At 28.4% G+C, this 27,815-nt stretch overlaps 2 protein-coding genes across 3 annotated transcripts; one reads left to right on the top strand and one right to left on the bottom strand.

Moving 5' to 3' along the window:
- Positions 1-1,951: 1,951 nt before the first annotated feature.
- On the top strand, positions 1,952-16,785 carry LOC101239808 (uncharacterized). 2 transcript variants are annotated; one of them, XM_065808972.1, is made up of 4 exons: positions 1,952-2,128; positions 4,137-4,209; positions 6,880-6,908; positions 15,316-16,785. In XM_065808972.1, the coding sequence occupies exons 1-4, from the start codon at positions 2,116-2,118 to the stop codon at positions 16,335-16,337; spliced, it is 1,137 nt and encodes a 378-aa protein (XP_065665044.1). In that variant the 5' UTR covers positions 1,952-2,115; the 3' UTR covers positions 16,338-16,785. The 2 variants fall into 2 exon arrangements, with proteins under 2 accessions (XP_065665044.1, XP_065665045.1); XM_065808973.1 differs by lacking the exon at positions 6,880-6,908 and having other exon boundaries at positions 1,969-2,128.
- On the bottom strand, positions 16,614-27,487 carry LOC100200063 (uncharacterized). The gene is made up of 6 exons (XM_065808971.1): positions 26,795-27,487; positions 22,151-22,234; positions 17,379-17,506; positions 17,103-17,222; positions 16,929-17,008; positions 16,614-16,785 (listed from the first exon to the last, which is right to left on the bottom strand). The coding sequence occupies exons 1-6, from the start codon at positions 27,436-27,438 to the stop codon at positions 16,669-16,671; spliced, it is 1,173 nt and encodes a 390-aa protein (XP_065665043.1). The 5' UTR covers positions 27,439-27,487; the 3' UTR covers positions 16,614-16,668.
- Between the last annotated feature and the right edge of the window lie 328 nt (positions 27,488-27,815).

Genomic DNA, 27,815 nt, shown 5'->3' on the forward strand with positions numbered 1-27,815 from the left:
TGGATCTCCTGCTTATAAAGCAAGCGCTCTAACCACTGCGCCACGGCCACTCAAGTGCTACATAAGTGGTTCCAATTTTTCAAAACTCTAGAAAACACTTTCACCTCTCCAAACAGCCAATTTTTAATCTGATCTCTCTTTTGTAACAGCCTAAGACTTACAGTGGCTTGTGGATTTAAATTCTTGACTTAAAATCCACAATTTTTGTTAGACAACAAAACTCGTTTAATTTACTGCAAAAAATATTGCAACAATGTTGGCATTCCTATATTGATGAATAACAACCCTTTTACTCTCAGACAAAGTCTAAAAGCACATCGTAAATGTAATTAGACCTAAGCTACTTTCCCATTGTTGTAAGGTTGCATTTTTTCTATAAATACTATCATAGTGAATGCTCAAATGAGCTATCTCTATTACGATAATCTAAAACTCATTCTTATTTGGCTTCTTATTCAACAAGTTGTATCCTTTTACTGTATCTGTTACTTCATATTAAAACTTTTATTAATCCAGTTTTTTTCCTTGCACATCAAAAAAGCCTTATAACTCTTACCAATCCTCATGTTTTCCTTTTTTATACAACCTACAACTTTTTAAGTCTTCAGTTTACGGTTTTCTAGTATTTTAACTTATTCTCTATTTAAAGTAACTCATAATTTAATAGTGGTTGCTTGCAATATTGTTAGAGGTAAATTAGAGTTTAAAAATATATAAATATATGCCAGTATTTAATAAATAGTAAATGTAAGCATAAAATTATAATATATAAAGTAAGACTTATTTAACTGAACTTTTTTGATTTTGAGCGGATTGAACTTTTATGTGCTTGCTCGTTTACTTTAATTACTATTTAGCGGCATGTTAGTAGAGCGGCATGTCTATAGGGCGGCAAGTCTGGTATTCAATACGCATGTTATTGTGTTTATACGCCAAAACGCCTGTATGATGCCCAATGTACCAACTAGAATTAAATAAATAATAACTAAATAAATAATAATTAAATAAGAAAATAGTTAAATAAATAATAATTAAATAAATAATAATTAAAGAAGAAAATCCATGTTGTGTAGTCTGTTGCGTTTTCTTATAAATAAAGTACGTTGATTTAAAATAGGTAACTCGTATTGCGTCGTTTGATACGCTTTTGTATACATTAAGTGTATACATTGTATATATTTATTTCAAACAAAAGGTTTTTTTTGAGTTTTTTTTTTTTTTTGTTTTTTTATTGAATTTAATTTTTTGAATTTTTCATGCTATCATTATTAGAGCTCGAAAAATCTTTAAAAACTTTCCTTTAGGTATTATAAGAAAGAAAAGAAAAAAAGCTCCTAAATTTTGCATTGAGCATGTTTATTAAAAAAGTTGTTAAAAACAGCTTTAATATTTAAACTAAGCTTTTAATACTTTAGATTTGATTTATTGAAGTTCATGTCAAATATAAACTTTCATAGATGTCTGATTTTACTTCAGAGATCTCTAATTTTACTACTCAAAATCTGAATTCTTGACAAGAAACTTCAGTACTTACTCAAGTGCCTAAAACAAAGTTTTAAATGACTTAAATTAAAAGTCGAAATATTTTACAAAACAGAATAATGCAAGATAGAAGACCTAGTTATATACAACAATAAACTTCTTACATAAAAAAAAAAAATAATAAGTTATAACAAAAAGTTCAAACTATTGATATTATTGTAAGAATATTTTTGCCATTTATGAAAGTATACATGTTGATGTTCTAAAAAGTTTATATTAAAATGAAAGTTTATTTAAAAAAAAAAGTTTAAAATATTTAAATTGTATGTATAAAGATTATACAAGTATGCAAGTAAATGTTTAAACCAGCCCAAATAAATTTTTAATAAATAATCTTTTACAATGTTTGTGGTTACCAGTTAAATTATATAGACTTTAATATACAATTCTGTATAATGACCGTGGCCGAAGCAGAGAACTTTTATAAGCTCTGTACAATAAACCTGATCGTGTGATCAATACGTAAAGCGAGCGTATAAAAGAAACTTGCAAAATATGATGCAATGTCAATGAATGTATTTATATATATATATATATAAGTATATAACAAAATTAAAGTTATATATATAATATATGGATATAAACTGTAAGTGTGTTTTTTTAAAAACCGATTATTTATTTAACAATTTGTATTATTTTTAAATTTAAGATTTTTTTAAACAGTTAAATTCTTTTTTACCTAGTTTAAATTTTTTCTCATTTAATGCGTTTAAAGGTTAGGGGTGGATCTGGGGAATGAAAAAAACCACATGGTTTGTCTTTTTTTAATTACTCTTAACCGCAACTATGACTTTACATAAACCTACGTTTGAACATATACAATTTTACGATTAACTGTATATGTTCAAAAATGCGGTTATTACATCATAATTTTTTAATTTGAATTGTAGAGTTATTTAAGTAGTTTGTGAAAGATCTTTATACTTTCTTATATAACTTTTCATATATTTGTTGTAACTAAATTTGCTGTGTTTTTTTATCTATTTTTTTATATTATATTATAAAAAATACTTTAAAAATTCTAATTCCTTTTAATTTTTATGCTTCTAGCGGCTAATTCCTTTCATTTTTATTCTTCTAGCGAATCATAAGCGGCTAGTTATTATGTGAGATATTTCCTGCCTTTAAATTTATATATTTAGTAATATGTGCTATGTTAAAGATTTGTAAAAAGGATTAAAAAGTCCCATGAAGTTTGCTATCCCGCAAATTTAGCAACAACCAATGGACCATACAAGAAAATGCTATTTCGGCATTTTTGACCCCACAAAACGTTGCTCAAACATAAATGTTTCACAAATAAATAAACAAGACACTTCTTTGTCCATTGCCCCATTTCGGATGAACCCCGAGCTAACCGTTTCCTCTTTTCATAAGAGAGATTAGATATCCTTAAAAAAAAGTAGTAAACTCGACGGTGAGGAAAATGTTGGAGATACAAATTACACTTTTGCTGAAGCGGTTGAGGAGATAAGACTATGCTTGCCAAATCAGAAAAATATCAACACTCTAAATAGAAACCTAGGTCCAAGTCGTATGCTAAACTTGAGGGTTTCAAAAAATTTCTTTACTTCCTTTGCCTAGGGACAACCGTGCACTCTCACAGAAAGGACTATGCCTCTTAAATGCAATTTGTCACACCTCATGACAAGGATTTAGCACCTTTTAAATACCTAATAGATCTTTTTTCAAAACTGCCTGCGACTAAGATTAGAGTTGGTATCTTCATCGGATGTTCATAGAACCTTTGACTTTTTATAATCAAGTAGATCATAGATGTTGACAAGTTGCCAAGTTCCAAAGCAATTTTAACATTTTTTGTGTGTAGTTTTTTACGGTTTCTCGGGTAATCACAAGGCTAAAAACTATGTAAAGTTGGTTTACATTCTTGTAAAGAATTACAGCAAATGAGATAAAAAAATGTCACTAAAAAACCATATCCTTAACTCTTATCCCAATAAATAAGAAAGGACAAAATGGGAGTTTACTCAAAGGAAAACAGGGAGTGCTTTTACTAAGATATATATAATGGGCTTCGAACGTCGTTATCAAGAACAGCATAACAAAAAACACTGTGAGGGATAATTATGTTCGGAGATTACCTATTGAAAGTAGAAATTTCAGACTGGGTTTGTTTATTCTTTTACAAATTGCCTTTGTCTATTCAATATGCAATTGTTGTTTCTTATCAGACAGAACAAACAAAAAAATGAAAATGTTCTTTTTCTGTCTCAATATAAACGAGTTTTTTTTTGTGCTTTGATCATAAATTCAAGGTTTGCGCCTAATGTAATTCTTTGAATGTAAATATAAAAATGGTAAAATAGTGTATTTTCCTACTTTTAGTTCCAAACTACATAACTTCTTGATTTCCGTTAGTTGATTTTTTTTTGTTTTACTATAGTTTATAGTAGTTTTACTACTTTTTTGATTTGTTTTTAAGCCCATAAAAATCACAATATTCAATTTTTTTTTTATTGAAACTTGTGTAATATTTTAAATAGAATTTGATTGGGCTGCAAGTCTATGTTATGACAAGATTGCTGTACAAAATTGGTCATAATAGTAATTATTAATTTAATTGTTTTTTATAGGCCATGAAAAATCAGAACTCTATTTGGCTGTTAGCCGCTGCAGTAATTACAATCATTGTTTACTGTTTCAAAGGTTGGTTTAAGAATTTCTTTTAATAAATCTATTAATATCTAGTAGTTGATGCATAACAACCCGTGTCTATTGTAGAAAGTGAACATTTTAGGCAATAAAATAATGGTCTTGATCGTCAGTGTTCAACTATTAGCTGTTCTGCCTTAAAAATCTATTTAGAGAAAGCGTACATGGATGAAAAAGAAAACTTAATAGAAAATTTATGTCAGGCTGCAAGCATTTCCCTAACACTTAACATTTGGCCAGATAGAAAAATGAGGGGTTCTTGGTGTAACAGCAAATTACATACATAACTATGACTGTTACACACGACTGTTGGCATACGATAGGTTCTTAGGTGCTCATTCTGGGGATAACATAGCAGAATATTTTGAATCCATTTGTAAAATAAATAAGATACTTGACAAAGTTGTGTATGTTGTGGTAGACAATGGCTCAAACATGCGTAAAGCATTCACTACAAAATTTTCAGAAAAAACCCAAAGGTGATGGTGATGCACCTGATGACGGAGCGAACCCTTCACCGCAGCACCGACAGCCATATAACGTACTAGAATCTTCGATCGTTATATGACTTGACTTAAGACTTGACCTTCGTTACCTGAGACTTGACTTGAGACTTGATCATAAGTGAGGTGAAAACAACTTTGATATATATATATATATATATATATATATATATATATATATATATATATATATATATATAAATATAATATATATATATATATATATATATATATATATATATATATATATATATATATGTAGTTAATACATATATATATATATATATGTAGTTAATACATATAGATACTAGTTAATTAATAGTTATTTAGATACCCATGTCAAAGGCACTTAAAAATAAAATTCTTTGCCGTTTACCACAAGGTTTTTTTTCTACTTTACTTAGGTTGAACATTCGTTTAGGCGATATTAATATATATATATATATATATATATATATATATATATATATATATATATATATATATATATATATATAATAATAATAAAAATAATTGCTGAAATAATACCATAAAATTTTATTATGCCAATAATTATTTTATAAATGTTGTGTTGCATTCTGAAAATTGTACAAAAAGCTATATATATATATTTGTATATATATATATATATATATAAATATATATATATATATATATATATATATATATATATATATATATATATATATATATATATATATATATATATATATATATATATATATATATATATATATATAGCTTTTTGTATAATTTTCAGAATTCAACACAACATTTATAAAATAATTATAGGCATAATAAAATTTTATGGTATTATTTCAGCAATTATTATTATTATTAATATATAGGCGATATTAATATATATATATATATATATATATATATATATATATATATATATATATATATATATATATCAAAGTTGTTTTCACCTCACTTATGATCAAGTCTCAAGTCAAGTCTCAGGTAACGAAGGTCAAGTCTTAAGTCAAGTCATATAACGATCGAAGATTCTAGTACGTTATATGGCTGTCGGTGCTGCGGTGAAGGGTTCGCTCCGTCATCAGGTGCATCACCATCACCTTTGGGTTTTTTCTGAAAATTTTGTAGTGAATGCTTTACGCATGTTTGAGCCATTGTCTACCACAACATACACAACTTTGTCAAGTATCTTATTTATTTTACAAATGGATTCAAAATATTCTGCTATGTTATCCCCAGAATGAGCACCTAAGAACCTATCGTATGCCAACAGTCGTGTGTAACAGTCATAGTTATGTATGTAATTTGCTGTTACACCAAGAACCCCTCATTTTTCTATCTGGCCAAATGTTAAGTGTTAGGGAAATGCTTGCAGCCTGACATAAATTTTCTATTAAGTTTTCTTTTTCATCCATGTACGCTTTCTCTAAATAGATTTTTAAGGCAGAACGGCTAATAGTTGAACACTGACGATCAAGACCATTATTTTATTGCCTAAAATGTTCACTTTCTACAATAGACACGGGTTGTTATGCATCAACTACTAGATGTTCACAACGGCTGTTAAAATTTTTCGCTGCTTGGGGTGGGTGCAGTTATATGTTGTAGTAGAACTCTCTCCTAAAGCAAATACAAATAATAAATGCAATGTCATTCTCATTTTTTTATTCTATGAATTAAAGTTCGTTCTAATTTTTTTTTATAAAATGAAAAATGCTCAACTTTTGAAGAGAGGGAAAATAATAATTTAAAATTCTCGAGCCAAGTCGCAAATCTCAAGGCAACATCCAAGTCGATTTTCGAGTCGAGTCACGGGTGTGACTTAAGGCAGACTCGAGTTTGAGCGACTCGAATCTCCAGCTCTGATATATATATATATATATATATATATATATATATATATATATATATATATATATATATATATATATATATATATATATATATATAAAAGTAATAATAATAATAATGATAAGTTGCGGCGAGAAAATATTAAAATAAGGATTTAACTAGTAACACAAAGTAAATGAGTTTTTTTTTATCTCGCTTGAAAGGGAAAGCAACCCTTTAGCTCTTTGCTGGTAGACAAGGAGCTAAAGCATGAGCCGTAGTAGAAATTCAGTAATAAATTGTAAAACTAGAGCCAGTGTTTGTTAATACAATGTTTAAACTCATTTAGATTACAAGAGTCAATTGCAGTTTGTGGGAGTAAGTTCCATCGATTAATAGTATATATATACGCTATATATATATATATATATATATATATATATATATATATATATATATATATATATATATATATATATTTATATATATATATATATATATATATATATATATATATATATATATATATATATATATATATATATATATACTTAAAAATACATACACAATAATTAATTAATAGTTATTGAGATATTCCATGTCAAGAAACACACAAAAACAATTTTCTATATCTCTTATACAAGAGTCGCTGATATGTTTTGAACAAATGTTAAAAAAAATAGTTTAGGAAAGACAGTAAATTTATTACCTGACATTTCTATGTTTTTTTTTTCTAAAGTTTTTTTTCTTTGACAATTTTTCTCTTTACTGTTGCACTAAAACAATGCTCGTAGTAATGCTGATTCAATTGAAGTTTGGTACCAAAGGAGTTTAAAACCTGCTGGATCCAAAAATTATATTTTTGTACTTGAAAATAGCATAGTTTAAGACTCACATAACCACTTCATTAAAACAATAAAAAAAGGAGGTAGTATCACAATAAATGCTCAGTTTTAATTTGCAGAACAGGGCAAACCCAGATACGGTATCTGGTTTCCTAAATTTTTCTCACAATTTTATATTTAAATACAAAAATAGCATTATAATGGGTAATAACTAAAAAATGAGAATTTTCATATCGGACTATAATAAAAAAAAAATGTTTAGAAAATGAAAATTAAATTTTTTTTAATTGAAGGTATATCACTTATCTTTAAGATAAAAATAATGAGTATTTGAATTTGGTCCATTATCAACAGTTCAACGTAGTTTTGTCGTGATGTTGGAACAGGAGCATTGTGCAGCATTTATATCGATTTGACGAATCTTTTGATTCGGGTAATTGTTTGCAATTCTTAGCTTTCCAGTTATTGTAACAAATTCAAATATCCAAAGAAATCTTTAATTGGGTGAAACAGAGGCAAGTTTGTCCCATTGCGGTTTTTTGGTACGTATGGGATGTTTTGGCTTTCCAAGTAGACTTATTTTTTTTTGGCATAATGCGATGATGCTTTATCCGGCCAAATCAAGTAATTGCCATCTGAATGATATTTTTGAAGAAATGGAATCAATTCTTTCTTCAAATATTGGTTTTGGTATACTTCTTGATTAATAGCCAAACCACTTGGCTTAAACAATGGCTTGGAAATTCCCCTCTCAGTTATGAGAATGTACAGCATCACCTTCTGCTAAAACTTGTGTTTATATTTGTATTTTATTTTTGTAGGTGTTGTAAAACTTTTATCTGCATAATATCGATCATTTCCTGAAACTTGCGTTTTGGAGAGGGGGAAGTAACGTTTGTCATCCAAAACAAAACATTTTCCATAGTAATTTTGGATCATCCAGCAGCATTGAGATTTCACGGTTGGTATTTGTTGCTCAGTATATTTCGGTGAACTAGTTTTTTTTCGGCATAGTTTTCCTTGTTTTTTCAACGATTTGCAGATATAAGACTGCGTACACTTGAACTTTTTTGCAGCATCTCGTTGACTTGTTGAACCATTGTTGTTGAAAGCACCATGAAGCAAACGAAGTCCCTTCTTGTTCATTATTTGAGCTGGTCTTCCATTACCACTTTTACGATTCGTTGTTAAGGATGCCAAAATACGGTAAATAGTTGAAAGTAGAACATTTTTGGTTTTAAAATGATTCACAGTAAACTTTTTTCCGAGATTTTCGTGCATTTGATAAAACTGTACCATGCGCTCGCGTAGTACATCTTGTTTTGACGGCATTTTAAACGCAACTGAACTAGCTGATGCAAAACAAAACATATAATAAGTTTGTAAACAGTTTGTATAGTTTCACATAGGAGTACTTTTCTTTTTTTCTCAAAAATCAGTCAAATTTTTCTCAAAATTTGACTGATTTTTGAAATATTTTTCAGATATGTCAAGACAAATGGCCTTTAATGAGGTTATTAACGATGTTTTTGTTGACCTCAACAATGTTTTTGTTGACCTTAACGATGTTTTTGTTGACCTTAAGGATGTTTTTGTTGACATTAACGATATTTCTGTTGACCTTAACGATGTTTTGTTGACTTTAACGATGTTTTTGTTATCCTTCTCTGATTTTACCAGATTTGTAATCTTTTGTATTCCTATTTGATGTTTTATTTTACAATATCAAATCTTCATCATTGTTATTTTTATTTTTTGATAGAAAATTATATCACTTTACTTAGATAAGTTAGCCACAACTTTTTTCTTGACATATTAACCACAATATTTTTTCTTAGACATGTGAGTTACAACTTTCTTTTTTACAGGTTAGCCACAACTTTTTTTTCTTTGACAGATTAGCCACAATTTTTATTTGGCAGGTTAGCCACCACTTTTTTTAAGTTTATAAGATCTACGAATATATGATTGTTCATGACATTGTATTTTACGATTGTTTATGAAAAATTTCGTCATTTCTTGCGAAGCAACATTATTTTTGTCCATATAAATGTAAAATCATAATCAAGCAGGGTATTACAGCGTAATATTTCCTAATAAACTTCTTGCCAACAAGCAGTCTGCTCAAAATAAAAATTACATTTGATAAGAACAGATTTCTCGAATAAGTTGGTATTATTTCTAATAAAAATAGTTTAAAACACAAGGTTTAAACATCTGCAAGTTATTTTCAAAATTTGTGTGAAAAACGTTATATGTTTTTTTAAATAAACTATACATCACAAGATAATATTTAAATTGAGTAATATAATGTACACAAAGTATGTACAATATGTTCGTAATGTATATCATTTTATTATATTTTTTAATGATAGCATAACAACTATTTTATTAAAACAATAAAATTAAAGGTTTATGTTATACCTAGTATTGCACAATGTAAATGACATAAATATTATATTTTCAAAGCAATAAGTAACAAAGTGAGAAGTTACAAAATATTGCGCAAAACTTTGTAAAAACATTATACTTAAGTAAAACATTATTTACTACAGTCAACTGACTATAGTTATAATATTAATAAAAAATGTACACTTGTATTTGGCTCAACATTAAAATGCATTGTTAAATGTTTGAAATTTTTTCAGAAAAAAAGAATACCAAAATATCAATAACTCCTCCCCTCTCCCCTATTTCTCAAAGTCATTATGATAAAAGTTAAAAAAATACTTAATAAGTCTAATTATTAAAAAAGTCAATATAATGTGTGACAGGAATAAAGTCGAAAAATGAATTTCGGAACAATGTCGAACTTATTAAAAAGGATTAATGCCGCAAAAAAAAAAGGAATAGTGTCGCAAAAGAATTTAATGAATAGTGTCAAAAACAACAAAAGGAATAGTGTCGCAAATAGTAAAAGGAATAATCTCGCAAACAGTTCCATCGGAATAGTGTCGAAAACATAAAAAAGGAATAGTGTCGCAAATAGCGAGAACGGAATAGTGTCGCAAATAGTAGAAATACTATTTCGATTTTACTATTTGCGATAGTGAACGGAAACTTTCGGCTTCGGCCGAAACCGAAACCGAAATTTCTGCTTCAATAATTTTTTTACTTTTCCTGTTTCGGCCGAAATTTCGGTTCAAACCGCAACCGAAATGAGCCGAAACTTTTATAAGATTTTTTTTTAAGTTATAATTTAGAGTGGGATCATGACGGTTTCCTAATTGTAATCGTTTGTTAGTAAATCAATTTTTAATTATGACAATTGTAGAAATTTTAATTGAAATCACGTTACATAATAGTTTTAAATTACTATTCTCAAAATCATTCTTAAAATGAGTTAACATTTAAGTAAAGCAACCCAAACCAATAGTTTCATCAAAAGCTTCTCAGTGCTAAATTTTACAACGGAAAATAATCGATAAAAAACTGGTTTATAGAATCATTTTACCGTGACAGGTAGTGATTTCAAACACGAAACTTACAATATCTGGAATTTGAAAGTATCTCGTGGATCGCAGAATCTAAAACTTCAATCACTTAGCGGACTTTCATCACATTTAAGAAGTCATTTACTCTAAAAAATCTCCTAACTGAAAAAGCAATACTCACAACTACCGGCAGTCCTGAAAATATACCAACTTCAGATCAAGTTGAGCCTATTACAATTAAAAAAAGAACAATACCCTTATTTGACACCAGAACAAAACAACAGAAGGCTGAAATGTTGCAATTTGCAATGCCTGGTTGGGTTGACAAAATCTCAAAAATTGATTCAAACTCCAAAGAAGGTCTGAAGTTTCATAGATTCATAATAGAAAAGAACATTAAAAGCAAAGTTTGGTTTGGCAAAAGTAGCAAAGAGATTCCTACGACCTCGACCAACATCTACCGAAGTAAAAAGGTTGTTTTTAACTGCTGGAGACATTCTTTCAAATGAAAGAAACAGACTTTTGCCAGAAAATATGAAAAAAAAAATGTATTCCGCAGAGAAAATACTTCAATTATTATTTTTAATTATTGAAATTATAGTTTATATCAAACTATGTTTCATGGTGATTGCTTAGATATATGTAAAATAGTTTTTTTTGCTTTAATTCGGTGATCATAAAAGGTTCAGGGATTTTAAACATTCTTTTTCAAATTTCGGCCGAAATTTCGGTTTTGGTTTCGGCTACGGCTTCACTGAACCGAAATTTCGGTACTTTCGGTTTCGGCTCAAATTTCGGTTTCGGTCGATCACTAATTTGCGACACTATTCCATTTTACTATTTGCGATACTATTCCGTTTTCACTATTTGCGACACTATTCCGTTTTTTTGCTTTCGACACTATTTCTTTAATTCATTTGCGACACTATTCCGTTTTTTTGTTTTCGAAACTATTCATAAAATTCATTTGCGACATTATTTCTTATACTGTTATTCGACAATCAATCATGCGACAATTTGCGACACTATTCCTTTTTCACATTTTTGACAATCAAATTTGCGACAATAAAAATTTGTTAACCATGAGCGAGATCTCGTCTCGTTCTCGTTTCTCGTGAGAAATGGGACTTCTCGTGAGAAACGAGAAATAGAAAATTCTCGCGAGAAGTCGTAGAACGAGACTTAAATATTATATTATTTTTCAAATTAAAAATTGTTATAATTTACCAAATGCTTAATAACTTGTTTTTTTAGTTAATTAATATTTTGACTCCGTGATTTTAATTAGATTTTTTAATTAGATTTTTTTTTAAAATCTAATTAAAAAATTTTAATTAGATTTTAAATATTTTTAATTAGATTTTAAATACAAAAACTTTTTGTATAAAATGGTCCACTTTCGATTTAATTTCATTAGTTTACCAGTGGAATTGAACTTGACACATATTGTTCATATTGAAAAGAAATATTCTTGCCTCATTTCAACGATCAAAAATGTCACCAAGAAAAAACAAAATCTGGAGATATTTTCAAAAAACAAGAAACGGTGCTGAATGCAAGGCGTGCGTCTTTGAAAACAAAAGCTGGAAACACAAGCAGACTTTATTGTCACCTCGAAAAAAACACAGCCAAGATTACGTTGAGTATTCTGAAAAAACTGACGACTCTCTTCTTCCTCCTCCTAAGAAGAAACAACGAACCATGGTCGAAATGCTTGAAACAAAGTCCAAATATGACAAAGACAATTCCATTCAAAAACAGTTTGATTCTGCAATGCTGGATTACTTTTGCACTGATCTGGCATCCTTTTCAGCAGTCGAAGGAAGAGGTTTCAAGAAACTGTTTGACATTGCAAACCCTAAACTGAGCCTTCATCACAAAACAGCATATTCAACAAAGCTTTCAATTCGGTCAAGAGAAGTTCAAGCTGGAATGAAGAGCATAATAACGGAGATTACGCCAAATCTAAAAAGTGCTGCATTTACTTCTGATCTTTGGACTTCAAGAGCTCAGGACAGCTACATCTCTTGGACTTTTCATGCTATTGACGAAAATTGGAGACTACATCACTGGACACCCTATGTCTAACAGTTCCCAGGCAGACACACAGGTATCTTAATTGAAGGAAAGCTGGATTCTTTCTTAGAAGAACTAAATTTGACTGCTGATTTGCCGATGTACTTCGTGAACGACCAGGCAAGAAACATGAAACTTGCAGTCAAATTGTCAAAACTCCTTGACCAATACTTGTGCAACAATCATATTTTGCAATGTGCAGTTCGAGACTCATTTGGAATGACTGCTGGATTGGATGATGCGTTGCAAACATGCAAAGATTTCGCTTCTTTAATTCACCAGTCAACAGTTGCAGCTGAGTTGCTTGAATCAGAATCAGACGCTTAAGGAATCAATTTTAGACAGCTACGCCAATCTGTTGACACAAGATGGAATAGTGAACTGGATTGCATGGCTTCTGTCCTACATCTAAAGAGTGCAATTATCAGCTTATGTGCAAATGAAGATATTTTTTCTTCAAAGACCATCAGTGCATCACAGTGGAAATCAATCGAGGGAGCAGTAGAAATTTTGGCACCACTTAAAGAAGCTACAGAAACGTGGTCGGCTGAGTATATTCCAACAATTAACACTGTCGCCGATTCTCTTTATTTAATCCATGACAAAATTGATCAATTTATTGAGACGGATAGAAAAAATGGCTACGGTGTCTTGTATGCAAAAAACTTGAAAAGCTGCATTGAGAAAAGATTTCCTCTTTGTCACACTGGAAACTTATTGAGTGCTGTAGCAAACTACTTAAATCCTGCTTTAAAGGGACTTCACTTGAAGCTCTTCAAAAAATTTCAAACAACAAAAGAATGGTTAGCCTCACAGGTTAAGGATAATGTTAAGTGCCAACCTGTTGCCAGATTCCTTTCAGCATATTTGTCCCCTAATTCAAAACTGAAGCGCAAGTTAAACGTCAGACTTGAAGCACAAGAGCCAACATCTGAACTGAATCCTATTTTGAGCGAAATGTGCCGATATGAATATCTCCCTGATGCCAAAAAAGACTTTCCGATTCTTGATCGGTGGAAATTGCATTCAAATACATTTCCAGAACTCTCTTCGTTAGCTAGACAAATTTTAGCTATTCCAGCAAATTCAACTAAATCAGAGAGAGTTTTTAGCTCAGGTGGAAATGTCGTCCGATCATCCAGACACAACTTACACCCAGAAAAAGTAGAACAAATCATCTTAATCAGAGAAAACATTGTCTTGTTAAAAAAGTTTGGCAAAAAAATTCTGAATTAATGTTTGAAAAAGTTGTTTTTATTTGACAAATGTCATTTGTGTCTATTTGTCAAAACCATGTTTACATTTTTTATTTTTATTTGGATTTTAATAAATTTGTTTTCAAAAATTGTTAAATTTCACGTCTCGTCTCGTTCTCGGTCTCACGAGAAGTACTAACTTCTCGTCTCGGTCTCGTCTCGGTTTGAAAACTCCTAGTCTCGCTCATGGGTAAAATTTGTCACTATTCCGCCACACCCAGTACAATCAAGTCACGCATCTAATTTTAAAGAAAATCAAATACTTTCCTTATCAGTCAAATTTTCTTTAGAGCTATATTTGATAACACCTTATTTTATTATTTTAATTAGATCAATTATGAAGATCTTAAAATTAGCAATATTACATTATCCTGAGAAAAAAAACTATAAATTTTAGATTCAGCAGATTAGCACAAAGTTTACCTTGCAGATTTACTTTATATATATATATATATATATATATATATATATATATATATATATATATATATATATATATATATATATATATATATATATATATATATATATATATATATATATATATATATATATACACTTTACAGCTAAGAAAACGTGTTTGACGTAAAAAATGGCTCTTCGCTTGTTTGTAGTTTTAAAGCTGACAAAATTAAGGTTTATGTTAAAACACATTAATTTAATTGCAGGAAGTAATTAAACCACAAAAACGCAAATTAAAAGACTAAAAATTAAAAGACTAGAATGTCTTTAAAAATATTCTGAATGCTTTTATTTTGCCATGCAAGAGCATATGTAAATATATATATATATATATACATATTTACATATTTATATATATATCGCTGTTAAAGATTATTTACAATTACAATATCATGAACAAAAGATCTACGTGACTAGGGCAAAAGGAAGACTATAGTTGTCTTATCACTTATCACCCTTGTAAGATAACTTATAAAGGTAACTTATAGATAACTTATAAAGGTAATAGCAAAACATTCTTGGCTCATATTTTTACTCTCGTTTTTAAATCAAAAGCTTTAAGTTGCTATCATAAAATTAAAAAAAATTTACAGAAATATCAGCAATTTTAGCAAGGTATGGTGCAAACCCTTTTTTTTTGCCATGAACTTACTCTGCATTAAATAAACAAGTAATTCTAACACGTATTTAAATCGATATTTGTTTGTTTTAGGCATGAATTATCAAGATTTTGGTTTATCCGATTTAAAAAAAGTATACCTATTGTCGCATTCTACTAATGACTCTCGTCAATATTTGAACGCCTCCTGCTACAGCAAGTATTTAAACGCCGCCTGCTACAGCAAGAATTTTAACCATACCTGCTACAACAAGTATTTTAACAATATTGCACTAATCATTGTTTACAATAACCCATTTTATGACAGCATACCTTTATTAAGTGAGCTCTACGGCCCGATATTTCAAAGAGTTTTTTTTTGTGGCTCAATTCAAGCAAAATCGTTTTCAAACGTGACCGTTGTTAATATTCATCGTGGATTATTTGGATATGAATGTTTAGCAGAAATTATACGTTCTCATCACAGTTTTGAGGGCTATTTATACATAAACGACGATGTTGTACTCAACTACTGGAACTTAATCGAAAACAAATTTAATATTAATTCAATATGGATTTCAAACAACCAATACGGCCACGTAAATTTGAATGAATCTATTCCCACAACATGGTACTGGTGGATTTCACCTTACGGTTTCAACAATACAAAACACGCTGTGCAAGAGATATATACCTTGGGGAAAAGATTTAAAATTTACCGTAAATACTTTCAGATGTACATAAATAATGGAAACAACTTGTTGCTTGCGCACAGTGGACGCTCAGATATACTGTACATCCCACGAAAATATGCTATGGGGTTCCAAGAACTTTCTAGCATTTTTTATAAATACCAAGTTTTCCTAGAAATAGCCGTACCTACAATTGTTCAATTTTTGGTAACCACAAACGAACTGAAAGTAATAAATGGTTTTTATATTCCAGGTGATGTGAGAAAAAACGACGAGCGAGTTATAGACAGCAGAATATTCTGGATACTTTACTTAAGTAAACCGCATATTTGGTTCATCCACCCTTTTAAATTACACCACAAAACAAAACACAACAGCGATTTAAATCTCATTCTACTGAAGCACTTACTTATTGAAAAAACTCAGCGGTTGATTCAGTGCTAGAAATACTCCCAAAAACTTGTAGAGAAAAAAAATAGTACTAATGTAACGTCTATCTTAATATAAAAAATGAAAACCCAAAACTTTTAAAAATGCAACAACTGCCGGATAAATCCATCAAATAAAACTTAGTGGGAAAAATCATCACTTAAAATAAAGCTGTTACGTAGCAAACACTATAACAAAGAAAGAAGCCAAGTAGAAAGCAAAGTATCATTAAAACCATCACATAAAAAGTAACGGTTGTTATTAAAAACATAAAAGCAAGCTTAAAACATATTCAAGCAAGTAGATGATATTTGTATAAAAATATATTATCCCATATGCTTAAATCTCAAGACTGCAAAATGACATCATCCTTCACAGAATCTGCTTGTTGGCGCGTTTTCTCAACAGCTGATGTCAATAAACTGCTGCACTTTGTGTGTATATGATTCATTTCACCGTACGGCTGCAAAACAGAAATAATAAATAACTTATATTTATAAGAAATTTATATAAATATAATAAAATATAAAGCAAGTAATAATTTATATTCTAAACAAGTAAAACTATTTTAATCAATAAAACGTTTTAAAAAACTGTCAAACTTACAGAAAGAAATATTTGTGTTCGGTGAATGATAAGAAGAAAAAGCGCAACGGCCAAAAAGTACAAATCTTTTAGTGAAGCTTCTAAATAATTATTTGTAAAATAAATTCTATTATTAGCATATAAAAGTGTAAGATATGTTAAAATGATAAAACTTAACTACTTAGACAAAATTACCGATAAGATGTTTCCATAGTAACTGCAATTTACTGGAGAATAGATCAATGAATATCACCCAAGAATCAGCTTCAAATAATGACATAACACCTGTCCCTAACATGAAAATACTCATGTATGCTAAAAAAAATATATATATGTATATATACACATAAATGTTATAACATATATTTAAAATTTTTTTAAATAAATGTAAGAAATTTGATAAAGTATAGTTTTACATTTTAGTGAGGAATTGTTTCAAAAAATGGTTTAAATAATATCTAACCGACCAACCTTTACTAACAACTTTAAGAGGTAACGTACGCACAATAAATTGTACCCATGTTTGAAAATTTATAATAAAAGCATCTAACGAAGAAGGTTGATTTTGAGTAATTAAGTCAACCATAGATCCCGCCAATCTAAAAAAAAGCCAACAACAACTTACTTTTTAACGTTTTCTTCGCAATGGTACTATCTTAGGCGATGGTATCATCCTAAGTGATGGTACAATCTTGTTAATGGTACTGTACAGGGTATTTCATGTTGTGTAAGTGCTTTTGATTTAAATTTCTCCTAACTGTCATAGTATATTTATTAAAAACCTGAATGTATAAAGTTTAATTATTAATTTAAGTATGTATATAAAAAAGTAAAATTTCACAATTTTAGATCAAAAAGAGAATTCAAATGACATTCATTTTGAATTCATTATCAATATAAATCAATAAACAATAGAATGATAGTTTACAACAAAAGCTTCATGTTTGCTGTTCATAACAAAAACTACCATGTTTTTAGTTGGCATTTTAATCAATAAGTTTTAACATATAATTTTTTAAACTAAGTCTTAATAGTTATCTGTAAAAAAGCATAAGCATGTATCAAATTTTATATCAGTGTAGCATTAGTGATGTGGCTATATTTCAGAAGTGTGAAATTATGGAGAACATTAACTTTCAAGATTTTTTTTTTAATCTATAAAAAAATTTATAATTTAAGACTTGCTTCTACAGAAACAAGCAACTATTTATATTCCACTGTTTTTAAGTGTCTAAAAAGTTTTACAAAAGAAGATCAAAAGAATTGTAAAAATCACAAGTTTATTTTGATTCAATGAACATATGTATTTAGAATAAAAATAAATGATTCAATTAAAAGTTCGGATTATTTGATGGAGTAATGCTTTATTTATTGGCACTAGCATCTTTATTAGTTTTTTTACTTCCATAATTGGTAAACCTTTAACAATGCTTTGTGTGCTTAAATATCTTTGGAAAATTATTATTCTGTTTTTACAAATTTAGCTGTTTATTTATTTCGTCTTTTTTTTTGTGCTAATTATAATATTTCACTTTTTTTTCTATGTGTATATAAAGATTCTTTTGTGTAATCTTTATACAAGTACTAATGCAAAAAAAATTGTAAAAGATTAAAAACCATTTTGAACAAATCTTTTTTTGAGTTGAAATTTAAGCTTTCTTAAAAATTATGGATTAAAACTTATAAATATTTTGTAAATATGAAATTTATGTACATATTAACTAAACATACTTTTATTTTAAAAATATCATTTTAACAGTCAATATTTAGAGATGGTTAATATTTTTCTAACCTTGTCAAATTCTTTTTGTTTAAGCTCTCAGGTGCTTAATACGAACGGTAGTTAACTTTTGGAAAATATACCCACCCTGTAAGTGGGTTTATTTTTAAGATTCCTTAAATTCATTTGTTTATTAAATTTCACGTACTGCCAAAGAAAACTATCTACCAATAAAAATAAAAACTTGTTTACTTGGTCAGGCTTTAAAATATCAAATTTAAACTAACTGATCAAAATGAAAACTTTCATTGCAACTAGCTTTTAAAATCTCACTAACAATAAACAAGAATTCAAAAAGTTATTGAGAGTTTGTATTGAAAACTCACTTGAATTGTTGTCGTTACACATTTTTGAGTTGTTTGCCTACATTTCAATCCCAGAATCCTCAGTTTAAATTTATTCAATATTTGCATGATGAAAGCAAAATCCTTTTGTAATTAAAATCAGATTGTTTTGATTTGAAATCAAAATAAGAAATAAAAGAAGTCAGTGGTAAATTCATAAAAGTCAGATACCATCAAAAAGCAGTTAAATAAGCTAACACGACAGAAAAAAGTGCAAAGATGGTGAAATAAAATTTATGAATAAAATATCCAAGGGCAGATGTTAGTACCCGACAAACTTAAGCCACCACAGTTAAACTCTCTAACATATTCTCCAGATGAATTAAAAAAAAAGATTTATGTCCAACTAAAGGAAAATTTTATTAAGGAATAATTTCTTTAAACAAATTGCTTTCAATAACAGAAAGATTATTAAAAACATTGAACAAAGTATCATCTTGCAATACATATTTATATGTCACAAAAATGGTTCAATGAAACTTTTAAACCATCAGCAATGACACCAATATTCAAACAGCCGATCTCGAATCTGATCTCCCTTCTGTAACAGATTGGGGCTTACAGTGGCTTGTAAATTTTAACTCCAACAAAACTCTATAATTTACTGCAAACAACTATTGCAATACTGTCGACATTTCTATATTAATGAATGGCAACCCTCTCAATGAGTCCTCTTTATTATTGGATTACTATTGGATTATTGTTTACTACTGGCCTTTCATGGAAACCATATATACAACCGATTGCTAAATTAGCATTTGCTAAGGTTGCTTCTCTTTATTGTGCTCGCCATTTCTCTCTCCTGATTCCATTCTCTACCTCTACAAACCTCTTTTTCATCCTTGTATGGAATACTGTTGTGATATTTGGGCTGGTTCTCCTAATGATGCTTTTGCTCTTCTAGACAAAGTTCAAAAACGCATTGTAAACGTAGTAGGACCCACTCTATCTGCTAAGCTTGAGCCTCTTACCCATTGTCGTAAAGTTGCATCTCTTTCTCTTTTCTACAAATACTACCATGGTCGCTGGTCAAAGGAGCTATTATCTCTAGTTCCATCAACTAAAATTCTATTTCGCTTGACTTGTCATTCAGCAAAGTCTCATTCTGTATCTGTCCCTGCATGCTCTATAAACTTTTATTCATCTAGTTTTTTTCCCTGCACTTCAATGCATTGGAACTGTCTCCCATCTTCATGTTTTCCTGACTCATACAACCTTCAACTTTTTAAGTCTTCGACTTTCTCTTTCATTTTTTTTAGTAATTCCCAACTTAATAGTTGTTTTTTGCAGCCTTATTGTAAATTAGAATTAAAAAAAAAGTTTTGTTTTTTAATGTCAATTTTTTGCAATATTTGCTGAACATTTACAAAGTAGGTACCACCTGATCCTTGCCAAAATTTAAATGCTTTAAGAAAGTTCATTTGTTTACATTTGAGCAACAAAAAAGCACATTTTTCATCTCTGGTAAAACTATTTTTATAAATTCTTTTAAAACTAACAATTTACAAAAATTTGATAAAAAATAGATTTAAAAAAAACAACTGGTGTCATCAATACTTTTTACAAAAAAATGATTTTTTAAAGTAGCTACAGTCTCATTTTGTCTCACTGACACATTTTGATGTTTAATTATTTTAGGAAAAATTGCAGTTTCATTAAGTTTAGACAATTTTTCAATAGCATCTTTTTTAGATTGAAAATTTGGCAGTTTTTAAAATACCTTGTATGTAAAAAAAAGCTCTTAAGATTTTTCTGTGAGCCAATTGTTGCGAATACATTTATTAAATGCTAAAAGATACATGACCACAATTTTTTATTGTTTTAATTTTCAATCATATTGAAAATTAGCATCTAAACCCATTACTGGTAATGCCTAATAAACAAATAATAATAATAAAACTAAATAATAATAATAATAAAAAAATAATAATAAAAATAAATAATAATAAAACTGTTTTCCAGCAAATAAATAAAAACTCATTAAACCCAATTGTTTTTGCCAATTCATTTTGGGAGTTGACAGATTTACCAAAAATGTTACCTTCTTGATATGTTAACTGTGGTTTGACATAAATTCATTAATTAGTAGAATGACCTGTCTTAGAGAAATAAAACTAGTAAAAAATTTGTCAAAAGATGACTTTAAAAAATCTCTAATATTTCTAAATTTAAATGTATATTTGTCATCAGTTTAGATGTACATTTTTTCCACTACTTAGTTCATAGTTATTGTGTAATCGAGAATAAAGATTTCTTAACAATAAAAAGTACTCAAATACCAGGGCAACCATATCAGGAGAAGATATTTTTTTACCAGTAAACACTAAGGAGTTTAAATTTTTTTTGTGATCAATTAGTAAAGAATTCAGATAGTGATGGAGCATGAAGATGATTAATACAGTCTATTATATTGATATGATTACAAGAAAAAGGTGTTTTTGTGCACATTATGCACGGATAGCTATCAAAAGAAAATTCATTTTATTTTCAAGTTGTCCAATTAAAAGTTGTCAAAATCAACACCTAAGTTGTCCCATAAAAATTTTATTTGCTGTCCAATAAAAATTCCATGCGCAACATGGCATTATAAATACTGATATTTCACAGCTGTTGATGGAATCAGCCTATATAGATAACGTAATATACAAATATAAGTAGCCTTGATAAAAATACTCATCTTGAATGTATTTACTGTATTTGGATACTATCTTGCATAAGGCCTCCTTGGCAAAGCCTTTGAGAATAAGCGAAAAATTGTTAGTGATCAGCCTTTCACCCTTTATTTATCTAATAGGCTAACAAAGGTTTGACTATAAACATAGAAAAGAGGTTGGCAAATTTTTGCCGAACTCAAATGCTTTCAGGTCAGCAGTTAGTTCAGCATTGCTGAATGCCAACCCTAATTCCAAGGGTTGTACGCTAGTGTTTATTTTTATATTAAAAATTTTTTTGCCAGTAACTACAAAGAAAGTGAACATTGTTTAAGGTCAATGTATTAAGACAGATAAGTATAATATAATAATATAATAGGTCCAAGACATAAGAATTATCAAAAATAACTTATTAATAAGAAAATATAACTTATTATTAGGAAAATTTAATCTCATAAAATAACTAACCTCCCTGCAAAGTCAACTCCAAGTCTTCCATCCTTACTGTGATTAAAACCATATATGATTAGACGAGCAAATGCATTTTTCTGCCTAAAAATATGTATCTTTTTTTATTTATTTTACTTTTAAATCATTTGCTATGATATCGCTATTTTGATAAAAACGTAGATTACATTTATATATAATACATAGCTATTATATACTATATAACATATGTATATATATATATATATATATATATATATATATATATATATATATATATATATATATATATCTTATACTGCTGATTTAATTGAGCAGTGTGACGTCATACTGAAATAGCCTGCAGGGGCTTCAGTATAAACATCGACTGACAAATAGCCTGACTTACAGCGGGAATGCTGCTACATCAACTGAGGGTTTGGTATGGGACAGCAATCTTTTCATTCATTATTTTTTTTTTTTTCTTCTTTTTTCTAAAAAAGCTGTATCAATTTAGATAAGCAAAAAAAGTGAGCAAATGCTTATTTGCTCACATATTTAAGGCGTTAAATATACAGTTTGTGGTAAAAAACAGCTTGTAGCTTGTCTATGTTTTTTAAACTGACAAAATTGAAGTTAGATTGCAACAAAACGCATTAATTTATTGAGGAAATTAATTAAATTTAATGTTTTTTAAAAAAACCACAAAAACGCAAATTAAAAGACTAGAATATTTTTAAAAACATCCTGAATGTTTTTAAAAACATCCTTAAAGAAATCAAAAGAATTTGATCGAAATTTTTTAAAACATAAATAACAGTAGCCTAATATTTTCTATATTTTTTCGTTGTATTTAGATCTGAATAAAATAGGTCATAACCAGATGTAAAATAATGCTATAATAAAACTGTTACAAGAAAAATCATAAAAAAATACAATTAAAAAAGTAATTATTTTATAGTTTTAATAAATTTTTAATAAAAGATCTCTAGCTTTTATACACAACTTTATTACCAAATAACAAGGAAGCCATTGTGTTGCTAAACTTTTTTCAATGCCACTGAAACATTTTTCACGCTTTTAATAATATAATGGTGTTTATAACTAATGTTTATATATAAGCATTTAATAAAGAAAAATCAAGCCAAACTAATATCCCATATCAGCCAAAATCTGACTTAATTGTAATTGACTTGAGTCAAACATTCATATATATATATATATATATATATATATATATATATATATATATATATATATATATATATATATATATAATACAGGCCTCGGCAGAAAGAGAGAGCTTTAACCCTCCTCTGGTCCACACTGATAATAAACTGCAATGTTTTTTAAAAGGCACGATTGTTGCAAAAAAAAAAAAAAAATTAAAAAAGAGAGCGCTGATTGAAATGCACATATTTTGATTAGATTGGACTAACTGATACATATAATACTATTACACTCTAAATTATAGAGATAAAATATAAAATTATTTAACTGATAAAATATAAAATTATGACACTTTAAATTATTGCATAATAATTTTTAAAAGGTTGCAAAAAAACCGGTTTTTTTGAAAAAAACCAAAAACCATAGGTTTTTTTAAAAAACCATGGTTTTTTTGGTTAAAATTAGGTTTTTATTAAATAATGCCGTATTTAGTTATCCTTTTAAATTAAAAAAAAGTATAATGCATTTTATTTGAGTAAACTATATTCTTTATCAATTTTACTGTAATATTTCATCAAAATTATTCAATACATCATTGTTTAATGTTCTATATATAAGTACAAGCTTTGCTGCTATTTCTACCCCCAATTGATTTCTTAACTTAGAATGAACAAGGCCAAAAGTTGAAAAAATTCTTTCGATTCCAGCACAAGAAGCTGGTGCATTTAATAAACCTTCAATATCCATTATGTTTCAATCCACAATTTTTAGAGATTTCCACCATTCTATTGGTGATACATTTTTTAAAACAGATTCGCTATACAAATAGCTTTTATCGAATGGAGCAGATTTGGCTTTTAATTTGAATATTATTGGTAACAAATTCTTGAACTCTTTATCTGCAAAATTCATGGCAGCTTCATTTTCATATTCAGAAAGATTACATCCAAAATATCTAGGATCTATGTTGTTTGCCAGGAAATGAGCATCATTGACAGTCTGAAGGTATCTAGATTCAATTTTTTTTTTCGTTTGTTAAAAATGATAAACTGTTTATCAAATCTTTAAAAATTTCAACAGTGTCACTTATTTTTGCTTGATCTCTTTGCAACTTATCTAGTGCTAGTGCAATTGGTTTTAATATTTTTTAAAAATCTTCTGTGTTTCGCTTTATCTGTATATCACTTACTTTTTTACCAATCATAGGATCTAAGTCTTTATTTTTTTCAAACATTGTGAAAATGATGCTCCAGTTGTTGACATATTTTTCAAGTGAATCACATACAGAATTCCAGCGAGTTTCAGTAGGAAGTCGCAATTTTGCTCCTCCATTTAATTTATAAATTGCTCCAGCTTTATGATTATGTCTTATATATTTTATTATTTGTGCAACATTTGCTCACATTTTCAATATTAAGATCATTTGCTAAAAGATTCAGCATATGAGCAGCACACCCAAAAGTTATGATAATATCTCTTTCAGATGACAGTATTTGTCTCATTGATTTCATATTAGCTGCATTGTCAGTCACAAAGCTTTTTACTGTGCATCCAAATTTACATCTTACAGAATCTATTGCTTCTCTTGCTAATTGTGTAAGATATTCACCAGTATGTGAATGACCAGAAGTGTTGATTGTTTCTACTAAAATGTTAATTTTATCTGTAATTACAGAGATACAAACTATAGGTTCATTATGTACTTTACTACAGCCATCTAAAGACATGGCTTCAATTTTACCATTCAATACATTACATTTTTCAATTTCTTCTGCATAAACCCTATCTAATATTTCTCCTCCAATTTGAGTTCTATTAGGTAGAGTGTATCCTGGATAAAGCATATTGATAAATTTTTCATTTTTTATATATAAAATTCTTTGTGTTCAACTGTCCTGAAGCTAGAGTTTGTACTGTATATAAATCTACCAAGTTGCAGATCAAATAAATCTTTCTCTTTGAGGCTTGTTTGTGTGAAAACTAATCTATTTTCAAATATTTATCAGCTGATGTTGAATTGGGCTGGGAGCTTTTCATTTGTTGTTGTGACGTTGATGGTGAGTTACCTTTAAAATGAAATTGCAGTTTATTGAATTATTCTAAGTTAATATGTCTATACATGATAATTCAAATATATATGTTTACAATTTAGGGAAAGTTTAAAATTTAAATTGCAATGCAGTAATTTAATTACCTTCAAGAAGTTGTTGATCTTCCATTGATTCCATAATTTCATGGGGTTGTGATTGCTTGCACTTTTTTATATGTTCATGCATCCTTTGAATTTGACCTTCCATTTCTTTTCTACACACATTACAAACTGCTTTACACCCCTTTCTTTCTGGAACAGTCACTCGTGTATATTTTAACCAAATCATATCACATTTGCGCCCAGTTTTTGAGACATTTTTTGTGGTATCATTAAATTATGTTAGAACTACTTATAGTTTTGCTAAACATTTAAATATTTATTTCATAAGGAAGTTTTCTTAACGATATATATGTGTGTGTGTGTGTGTATATATATATATATATATATATATATATATATATATATATATATATACACACATATATATATATATATATCGTTAAGAAAACTTCCTGATGAAGTAAGTTCATCAGGAAGCAATGCTTCTTGATGAACCTAATGAAGGAGAAAAAGCCTATAGAAGAAAACAGATAAATAAGTGTTATTACTAATTTATTACTGCTCTGTTCTATAAGAACACTGAGGACTCTATTCTATAAAAAAACAGAAACAAAAATCATGGATTTAAAATATCTATATTGAAGATTAGTTATACTTGTTAACATAACCCTGTTTTAGTTTTCTGTTGTAAGTTCAAATATTTTAAAAAAACATTAATTTGGTTTAAACCAACATTTTTTTAATTGGTTTAAACCATGGTTTAAACCATTTGGTTAAAACCATGCAACCCTGTTTTATACATCATTTATTTTAATATATTATTTACTTTTATTGTGGAATTTTTAATTGTTATAATAATTCTTAAAACACCTGAATTCTATTTCAATAAGAAAATATAAAACATTTTTTATAAACAGTAGAAACTTTTATAGCTTTTGTTAAATTTTATTTCAAATAAATAATGTAGTTAACAAATGAATGGATAGCTAATGTGAAAGCCTAAAGACAATGCTTGTTTAAAGAATTTTTTCATGGGGCAATAAATTTTGCTTAATATGAAATCGTGCAAAAATCAAAAGCTCTCATAAGAAACTGTTTAGAGGAGCAGCTCGCATGGGTCACCATGTTTGTTTTAGGAGAGCTTTTCTCCACTCTCGCGCTCATTTTCTCTCACCCAGGCCTGCATATATATTTATATATATATATATATATATATATATATATATATATATATATATATATATATATATATATATATATATATATATATATATATATATATATATATATATATATATATATGTATATATATGTTAAATACTTTGACTTTGAATAATTCTATTTGAGTAATTCTAAAAACATACCGAAATACGTAAACAATGTGTCGAAATACATCTTTACATTTTTTATTATTGCAAACTTTTTCTTTTTGCACACCTAAATGTTCGTTTCTTTTAGAATCATTATTGGAACTAATATAATTCCCATTTATAGGCTCCCATCGAAATGAACGATACTGTTGACCAGCTGTAGGAGAGGTATTAGTCTCCTCTGTATAATAAGAAATAGGCAGAGGTAAAACACTACCACTAAATAAAAACCATTTAAAATACTCAGAGCTGTCATTGTAATTTACAAAAAATCTATATGCTGTATCTATCTTGTTTACATAGCGATCACCTTCCTCTGACTCAGCTGTACTCTGCCAGATTGCTTGGCCACAAAGAGTGTCAGTAACATTTGAAATTAAACGTGGTACACCATAGCTCTGACAACTTTTTTCATTTTTAGTCCATCGTCGTGTTTTTAATTGCAAGCTTTGTCCAAGTGGAAAGTAGGCTGTAGTAAGAAATATATCAGAAAGAGGTGGGGGTCGAACATCAATAAGCAAGATAACAACTATCATACTCAAAGCAACTGCAACAGATACACAAAGTATAACTAAACGTAAACTTGGTAACGGATAAGGATCTGGTGGAGGAGGTGAATAACGACGAGCAATATGCATTATCTAAGACTTGTATCTAAAAAACAAATTTGTTGGTTTATAAAATCAATCATGTCAATTAATAAAATAATAAATATTTTACCAATAACTTATATTTATCTTAAAAGTGAACAAACTACAAGCCCTAACGTAATCCTTATAAAATTTAATAACGATATTATCTAATGCAAAAGATGAAATTGTAAAAAAAAGTTATAAGCCTGATACTTAACTAATAATGACCAGTGGTTGTCAAAATATTGACTTCATTTAACGTGACGTAAATTTGTAAGTGTATTAGTATGTTATTGTTTTTGTGTTAGCTTAATTGTATTTGTTTCGGCTAATGTACAGTTTTTTAATAAACCGTAAAAAATAGCAATTAGCTTTCAGATTAA

This window comes from Hydra vulgaris, chromosome 11, assembly GCF_038396675.1.
Source record: "Hydra vulgaris chromosome 11, alternate assembly HydraT2T_AEP".
Taxonomy (NCBI): Eukaryota; Metazoa; Cnidaria; class Hydrozoa; order Anthoathecata; family Hydridae; genus Hydra; species Hydra vulgaris.

Bases quoted from the DNA above. Each gene is read 5' to 3' on its own strand.
- LOC101239808 (XM_065808972.1), top strand. The intron at 4,210-6,879 runs GTTGGTTTAAGA...AAACTCATTTAG, and splicing joins CATTGTTTACTGTTTCAAAG to ATTACAAGAGTCAATTGCAG. The intron at 6,909-15,315 runs GTAAGTTCCATC...TGTTTGTTTTAG, and splicing joins GTCAATTGCAGTTTGTGGGA to GCATGAATTATCAAGATTTT.
- LOC100200063 (XM_065808971.1), bottom strand. From the start codon at position 27,438: ATGCATATTGCTCGTCGTTATTCACCTCCTCCACCAGATCCTTATCCG. The intron at 22,235-26,794 runs GTATGTTTTTAG...ACATATTTTTAG, and splicing joins CACATTGTTTACGTATTTCG to GCAGAAAAATGCATTTGCTC. The intron at 17,507-22,150 runs GTTAGTTATTTT...GCTTTTTTTTAG, and splicing joins GGAGTTGACTTTGCAGGGAG to ATTGGCGGGATCTATGGTTG.